Source organism: Arabidopsis lyrata (genome assembly GCF_000004255.2).
Source record: "Arabidopsis lyrata subsp. lyrata unplaced genomic scaffold ARALYscaffold_80, whole genome shotgun sequence".
Taxonomy (NCBI): Eukaryota; Viridiplantae; Streptophyta; class Magnoliopsida; order Brassicales; family Brassicaceae; genus Arabidopsis; species Arabidopsis lyrata.
The window spans coordinates 36,940-44,312 of NW_003302493.1; the positions used below are offsets into that span (position 1 = coordinate 36,940).

The 7,373-nt window shown below is 37.7% G+C and overlaps 4 protein-coding genes across 4 annotated transcripts; 2 read left to right on the top strand and 2 right to left on the bottom strand.

Annotated features, from left to right (window-relative positions):
- Positions 1-6: 6 nt before the first annotated feature.
- LOC9299014 (DNA repair protein RAD50) lies at positions 7-1,514 on the top strand. Its single transcript, XM_002862892.2, has 7 exons — positions 7-24; positions 110-162; positions 275-425; positions 499-561; positions 669-802; positions 1,015-1,143; positions 1,247-1,514. The coding sequence occupies exons 2-7, from the start codon at positions 119-121 to the stop codon at positions 1,284-1,286; spliced, it is 561 nt and encodes a 186-aa protein (XP_002862938.1). The 5' UTR covers positions 7-24; positions 110-118; the 3' UTR covers positions 1,287-1,514.
- Positions 1,515-1,547: 33 nt separating this feature from the next.
- On the bottom strand, positions 1,548-2,342 carry LOC9299015 (cysteine proteinase inhibitor 2). Its single transcript, XM_021018264.1, has 2 exons — positions 2,035-2,342; positions 1,548-1,966 (listed from the first exon to the last, which is right to left on the bottom strand). Exons 1-2 carry the CDS (start codon positions 2,199-2,201, stop codon positions 1,690-1,692), a joined length of 444 nt encoding a protein of 147 aa, XP_020873923.1. The 5' UTR covers positions 2,202-2,342; the 3' UTR covers positions 1,548-1,689.
- A 63-nt stretch (positions 2,343-2,405) lies between these two features.
- On the top strand, positions 2,406-2,704 carry LOC110226464 (the record flags this gene model as incomplete). The annotated part of the gene is given in 2 exon segments (XM_021018277.1): positions 2,406-2,463; positions 2,466-2,704. Coding segments are annotated over 2 exon segments (117 nt in total), but the record flags the coding sequence as incomplete, so codon positions are not given.
- A 1,890-nt stretch (positions 2,705-4,594) lies between these two features.
- LOC9299017 (probable xyloglucan galactosyltransferase GT15) lies at positions 4,595-5,707 on the bottom strand. Its single transcript, XM_021018223.1, is given in 2 exon segments — positions 4,595-5,432; positions 5,434-5,707. Coding segments are annotated over 2 exon segments (834 nt in total). The 5' UTR covers positions 5,635-5,707; the 3' UTR covers positions 4,595-4,799.
- Between the last annotated feature and the right edge of the window lie 1,666 nt (positions 5,708-7,373).

Below are 7,373 nucleotides of genomic sequence, written 5' to 3' on the forward strand. Positions count from 1 at the left end.
TTTGATCAACTGATCCAGCTAAAGGTAAGACGTAGTATTGCCTTGTGGCAGTGCCTGAATGATCATTAAATTCCACTCTATGTTAAATTGAACATTTCATTTTGGCCAGACAACTGAAATGGCAAATAAAGACTTGGATAGATACTACAATGCCCTTGACAAGTAAGCCTTTCTCGAGTCCTAATATAAGCTTCTGGCTAGTTGTTTTTCATTTTACACTATCTAATTCACAAAATCATTTAATCTGCATTTCCATCTTATTGAATACATACAGAGCACTAATGCGCTTCCACACAATGAAAATGGAGGAAATAAATAAGATTATAAGGGAACTGTGGCAGCAGACATACAGAGGTCAAGATATGGATTACATACGAATACACTCAGATTCCGAAGGTGCAGGCACCCGCTCTTACAGCTACAAGGTATGCTAAGGAATTGACAACATGCTTTTATGTGATCATCATTAACATTGTGGTAAACCCTGTTATTTCTTAGGTTCTTATGCAGACTGGTGATACAGAACTTGAAATGAGAGGGAGATGCAGCGCAGGTCAAAAGGCGAGTTGTTCTAAAATCGCCGTGTAGAAGCATTGTTATCTGTTCAATATTATTTTAAGCTTCGTTGTTGAACTCAGGTTCATTTTCTTCTTCATCATCTCCTGCAGGTTCTTGCTTCATTGATAATTAGGCTGGCTTTAGCTGAGACATTTTGCTTAAACTGTGGAATATTAGCCCTCGATGAGCCAACTACAAACCTGGATGGGCCCAATTCAGAATCTCTTGCAGGAGCTCTTCTTAGGTAAGAACTCAGACCTATACCCCTAATGATTTATGAATTATGATGATGATACATGTGTACATATAATTCCTCTTACATAGAAATTAAACTATCTAAAGACTGAAATCGTCATTATTGTGATTTTACCTGTCTTTTCCCTATAATGTTGTGACACATCCTAAGACCATGGCTCTCAATATTGGATTATATATATGTATATTTGCATTCTCCAGGATCATGGAAGACAGAAAGGGCCAAGAGAATTTCCAACTCATAGTCATTACCCACGATGAACGCTTTGCTCAAATGATTGGCCAACGGCAACATGCTGAAAAATATTACCGGGTCGCAAAAGATGATATGTAAGCAAAACATTATCGCTCTCGTCTCTTCTTCTTTCTATTCTTGCTTTTCCATTTTCTCTGCATCCAAGATCTGAAACTTCACAACTCCCGATCTTCTCAGGCAACACAGCATAATCGAGGCCCAAGAGATCTTTGATTGATAAACTGGTTGCTTGTTCTATAAACCAACATAACAACTTTAGCTAATGTTTAACGGTAAGCTCATCTTTTTGTAGCTTTCTTGGCTCTGTTATTTACAACTCTACATATTGTTTGATTAGATGTGTGCAAAATTTTCAGTTGAATTGAAAAATCGATATGTAGAGGTAACTCTTTCAACCCTTAAAGTTTATGCAAAGAGAATGCAACGACATTCCAAAGTTTGTTGATGGTTGTGATATTTCAACAAGTCTCGTCTCATCTTCTTAATAACATCTTGTCTTTATTTATGAACAACATAACATCATTAAAACCATCGACCCATTCTTAATAGCTTCGTATCATACACCTTTTAGTCTTTTCATGATCATATTATGGAAATTTAAGGCTGAATAAGAAATGAAGTTAGTAGATAGGACTGACAACAGGAGTGAAACCTAGCAACTGCTTAGAATGGAGCCATGGTTGAATAACCACAACAGAGTCAAACATCCTGGTCGAGCCATTGGGTTGAGTCACTTCAATCCTTAGATAGTATTTGGTCCCAGCGACGACCTGTTTTTGAGCCGATACAACTCGGCTAAACACCAATGGATTCGACATGGCTGTGTCCGTTTTCGCAATGGATCCTATGTTTCCTTGCTCGGTCTGTTCTTGTTGATTGAATTGCTCCACGCAGTACCTGTGATCAAACACAATCACATCACATTTCTAATTCATATCATACATGTATATATAGGAGATGTATACCTTCCAAGTTCTTGAATCTCCCTGTTGGTCCGAATGTTTGGAACACCTGACTTCCCTCCGAGAACTACGCTCTTCCTGAATGGGTTCGCCGCCGATGGAGTCACGACAGCGATCACCAGAAACCCTAACAATGACAATATAAGAGAGACCTTCAACATTGCAGCCATTGCTTCTCACTTTTTGTTTTCTTCTTAGGTTTCACAATTTGATATTTTGTGTGATTTATGTAGCCTCTTAATGTCTCTTTAAAGCTTTCTTTTTTCCCCTTTGAGGACTGATCTGTGCTGTATTTTTGTGTGAGAAAGAAAGAGAGAGAGAGAGAAGTGTTTATATAGAGAAAGAGTTTAGGCAATGTTTAGTGTTAGGGTGTACGTGAATGGGGTCCCCATGCCATCGGCACCTTCGGGGTTCCGCATCTTTTAAGTTACTTTCTGATCCAATTAAGTCTCCACGTGAAGTGAGCCCCCACCTTTTTAACGTATATATGTGAATTGCTCCGATCGGTAATTTTGTTTTTATTATAAATCGGATTCGAAAACACTAATTATACATCCTAAATTCCTAATCTATGAAAGAAATGGATTATTATTTTGTAATTTAAGGTGTTGTTTATTTATGATGGTCAACTAGTCCATACATAAAATCGAAATGAAATGATTTGATACCTGATTTTAAACTTAAATATGAATAGTTTAAAACTTTAGATCACCATATATTGGTTGATATTACTATGTTAAAAAGACAGAAATTTTGTAGGTTTCTTCTCACAAAAATTTAAGAAAATATGGATGTCTTAGTAAAATTCAATCAAACTCTTTTATATGCTCTTTTCTATGTTATATCTCACCAATGAAACAATTTTTAATTTTCTAATTTGACCAAGGAACGAGGGATCATGGGTCGCTCTAACCTTTTCCTTATCGCCTCGATATGGTGTTGAAATATTGTTGTCGTTTTGTTGGTTTTGTTATAATGCAGGAGAGACTTATTGTTAGGAGGGCGCGCGACACGTATCAACTGAATTTGACATCTGCCCTCTCTTCTCTTCGCATGCTGCTCACGTAGCACATTCGATCTTACGTATGCCAAACTATTCATACATAATTAAAATACTCAGTCCGCTGAGGTACTGTATAATATTTTCATGTATTCGTACAATCAAGCTATTTTAACTATAAAATACATTCAAGCTATAAAAATTTAACGGCGCCATGAAAATATTAGAAATAAACTTCTTTTCGACACAGCAAGCAATACATTCATTTAACTTTAGAATTACATTACGACTTACGACTGGTCAAGTACAGAGTAATTAGTAAAGGACCTTGGCACGAGGCCTCCTAGTCAACGGGAAAAAAAAAGGTTGTATTTTGGGTTAACCATGATAGTAGATTACTTTCTTTTTTTTTGATAAACCATGATAGTAGATTACTAGATTGGTAGGTATACACAACTTTAAAATAAAACATAATTATTTGGACCATGTTCTCCAAATTATGATATATTCATTAGAAGAAGGAGCGGTATTTAAGAATTGAGAGTTTTTAAAATTCGAAGCCCAAAGAATGTCTTTGCAGAGAGATTCACTACACCAATATATATTATCCGTCGTTATGCTTTGTAATATGTTAACCAAAACTGTTTCTTTCTTTATTTTAATGAAATTTGATGTTAACCAAAACTTGGTAATCACCTTTAGAAAGAACCGTTAAGAACCCCATAGACTAAACCCTTTGCATTGACATCAAAAGTACCTTTTGTTCAACTTCAAGCTAATATACGTACTACTGCTTTTCGTCTTCAAAAAAAACAAACCCATTGAAACCAAGTCGCCTTGGTCCAGTGGTAAAGGAGAGAAAAGTCTCCGCTACTTGGGTTCGAGTAGCATTGGCCACCGGGGTTCGAATTCTAACATGGTTTCTCCGGGCCCCAGGATTAGTCTTTGGATCCACAAAGCTTTTAAAATCACCTGAGTCATATAAAAAAAAAAAAAAAACCATGGAAAGCTTTATGCTACTTTGGGCCGAAAATTATGGGCTATTTTAGTTTCATTGACCCAATAAAAACATATTCTACTGCTTTGACTAATCCTTAACCATTATAAAGCTAGAGATTTTCCGTATCGAGAATCGATGACGTTCTCTGCCTTCTCTCTTCATCTGTCTCAAAGAGGTCATTCGTGGACGTCTCCTCATGCTGAGATTAGATGTATGTGGTTAACATGGATTTCAGGTTAGTAATACCCAAGTCATCTTTCTTATTACATTTCATTTATTATTCATCCAAAGTGGTTATATGATTGTGAACCACTAGAAAACGTGTTTTCTCTTACTGTGTGAAGTTTGATCATTTTGCTATTGACAAATGACATGGACATGCAAGTTTTTTTAAGCGAAGCTGAATCCTTATCATTTTGTCATCGAGTTCTTTCCATCATCTTTACAATTTTTTTTTGTTGTTAATTTTTTTTTTGTCAAATTACAAAACTTATACTGAGTGAGAAATAAATAATGACCTTAATTATAATATAGAAAGAAAAATGCAAAATTTAACCAGAAAATGGATTTTATTTTAGAATTATCATTTCTTAGTGAAATCTCGTTTTTTCACATGGTATTTTATGTATGTATATTAGTAAAACTTTAAACTAATCTAATTTGAAGTAAAAGAATAAGAACAACATACTACAAGACCTACGAACAATTAAATACAATAACAAATGTAGGACATATTCTTTTTTGTTGTCTAATTAGTTATAAACTTAGTTACTCAGTCTTGAATTCTTTTCTCCTTATCCCTTCTATTCCCTTAACCACTCCCTTCACAGCAACATCAAAAGCATCTTCAAGAATCTCTCCATCTGGTTTGTTCCGGTTTGGTTTACTATACACAATCTTCGGAATCAATCTTATTACGTTTTCTCTCATACCAACCACTCTCTCATTTGGTATTCCACGCAAAATCTCTTCGATTTTGTTCTTTCCCCCGGTTCTCAGCTCCTTAACCGGTATATAAACCGAATATTCGCTATTGTTCTTAGGTATGTGCCATCTATATTGCTTGTATGCGCTACCTTGGTTAAAGAAAACCGGAATACAACCAGCCAAGATTGAATCAAATACCGATCTTCTGGTTAACGAATCACCCGGTGGTTGTAAGCAGAAAACTGAACTCTCGAAAAGTTTCATCAGACTGATCGGATCATCGCAGCTAATATTGGCTTTGACGTCACAGTCAAGAAACCTACACGTATTAGATGAGCTCTTGCATTGTTTTATAACTTGAGTGCGAACCAAACCGTTCTGGTTTCTAATTGGTCTTTGAGCTCCGGCGAATGAGAAGAGGATCGTCCGGTTAGTGAGCCTGATCTTGTCTTGCCAGCGGAGGATCTCGGAGGTTTGACGTAGGGTGAAAGTAAGTGGGATAAGGAATTGCAAACTCGTTGTGGCTCGTTAGACTACGTTCCATGGTGAGGAAAGTGAGGTTTAGAGACTCCGGGTAGAGCATGACGTTGGTTCCCCATGCGGACTTATTGTCGGAGTTTCGCCGGAAATCTCGTGAAATCCGACCGGTTACGAGGAAATGGTCTCTACCTGACATATCTGCATTTCAATTATAGATAAAAGAAAAAAATGATTTTGTAATTTTGTCAAAAATAAATAAAAATTGGCGGGTGGACCAAAAAAAAAACACATTAAAATTGGATGATTATCATATTTAAATTTGGGTGATTTGCAAATTATTTTTTTGACATAACTACACAAATAATTTTCTCAGTTATTAGTAGTTGAAATCCGACCCCTTAGTTACGAGGAAATGGTCTTCACCTAATATATATACCTATATTTCAATTAGTAATAACCGAAAATTATTTCTGTAGTTAATTATGTCAGAAAAAGTTATTTGACCGAGATACTTTAAAATTAGGATTTAATAATATATTAAAATTTCACTTCAAATATATTATAGGATGTCAATAATTAAGATAGCTACGTTTATAGAAATGAAAGAAGGGGGCTTTTCTCTCTCTTCTCTCAGTCTCGACCTTTCAGAGAGGGAAAGCTTTCCCGGTGATCTACTCTCTTCCGGCGGTGGTTAGCTTCGTCAGTGGCATCAGCCGGCTCCTATCTGACATCGTTGGCTTCCTTAGTCACGATGGTCAATCTATTTCCGGCATCGGTGGCTCCTTAGCACCGTTTGGCCGACTTTGGCTCCGGCATGCGTCGGCTTTTTATGAGACGATGTCCGGCTTTTGGCTCCGGTATGCGTCGGCTTTCTATGCGACGATATCCGGCTTTGTGTTTGGTGATTTCGCCGCAGTCTCTCTGGAGGTTTCGGCCAACTTTACTCCGGTGTTAGATCCGGCTTTCTCGTTGGTTTTTTGGCTGGGGATTGATGGTCTATGGCTAGTTAGCACGGGTGTTGATCCTCCTTATAGTTTTATTTTTCCTGTTTTGTTGAAATCTTTGGTGGTTGATGAGCCTTTGCTTTGGAAGTAACAGAACTGATTCAATTTGGGGTGAAGATGATGACGTCGATGTGGAGTGAAGTCGGCGGTGCTGAACCCCTTTGTTATTTCTTGCAGCTCTCATATTGGAAGGCATATCTCATCTTGGAAGGCATATTTCACCTTGGAAGGTTGCTGGACTAGAGGTTTTGTCCTTGTGTTGCCACTTTGGATTTTATTTTCATCGATGTAGGCACTTTAATTCTGTTTTTAGCTTGGGATTGAGATCTTGGCTAAGGAATTATTGTGTTGTTTACTGGTTTGTGTTACGGCTTTTTGGGAGTGGTTGTGGATTGAAGCCTTAGTTTTAAGTCTTGGGTTGGCTTTCTTGACTCCTAGTTCTGCCTCTCTGTTACTTCATATCTGGTGATTGGTGTTGTGAGTTGGTGAAGGTTTCGATTTGTGGGTTCTTCATTTGGATGGTAGCTTTCTGCATAGGCATCTACTAGCTCCTATTTGTGTCTTTGTTTAGGCTTCAGATTTGGGTTCACGACGATGCGGCGGGTTCGGTCTCTATTCCTTCTCTTGCGTGGCGTAACTAGTTCTTAGTTTGTAGATGGCTTTGGCTGGGTCTACGAATGTCCGCGTGTAAGAAATGGGGGTCCTCTTTGGCGTTTTCCCCTTCGGATCTCAAGGTTTCTCCTTGTTCCTTTGCTTTCTCGTCTTCTCTGGTGGCTGGAAGGTAGTATTGGTTTGGTTCTATGCTCTACTCTACTTGATTATTCGTCTTCGTTTCTGCTGAGGTTGTGGTTGTGTGAGTTCGGTCTAGTCCCTTTCTCGGGCTTTCTCTTTTGAAGGCATTCTAATGATTCGCTTTTCTTCGAGGCTCATG

Bases quoted from the DNA above. Each gene is read 5' to 3' on its own strand.
- LOC9299014 (XM_002862892.2), top strand. From the start codon at position 119: ATGGCAAATAAAGACTTGGATAGATACTACAATGCCCTTGACAA. The intron at 562-668 runs GCGAGTTGTTCT...CATCTCCTGCAG, and splicing joins GATGCAGCGCAGGTCAAAAG to GTTCTTGCTTCATTGATAAT. The intron at 803-1,014 runs GTAAGAACTCAG...TGCATTCTCCAG, and splicing joins CTTGCAGGAGCTCTTCTTAG to GATCATGGAAGACAGAAAGG.
- LOC9299015 (XM_021018264.1), bottom strand. From the start codon at position 2,201: ATGGCTGCAATGTTGAAGGTCTCTCTTATATTGTCATTGTTAGGGTTT. The intron at 1,967-2,034 runs GTATACATCTCC...GTTTGATCACAG, and splicing joins GAGATTCAAGAACTTGGAAG to GTACTGCGTGGAGCAATTCA.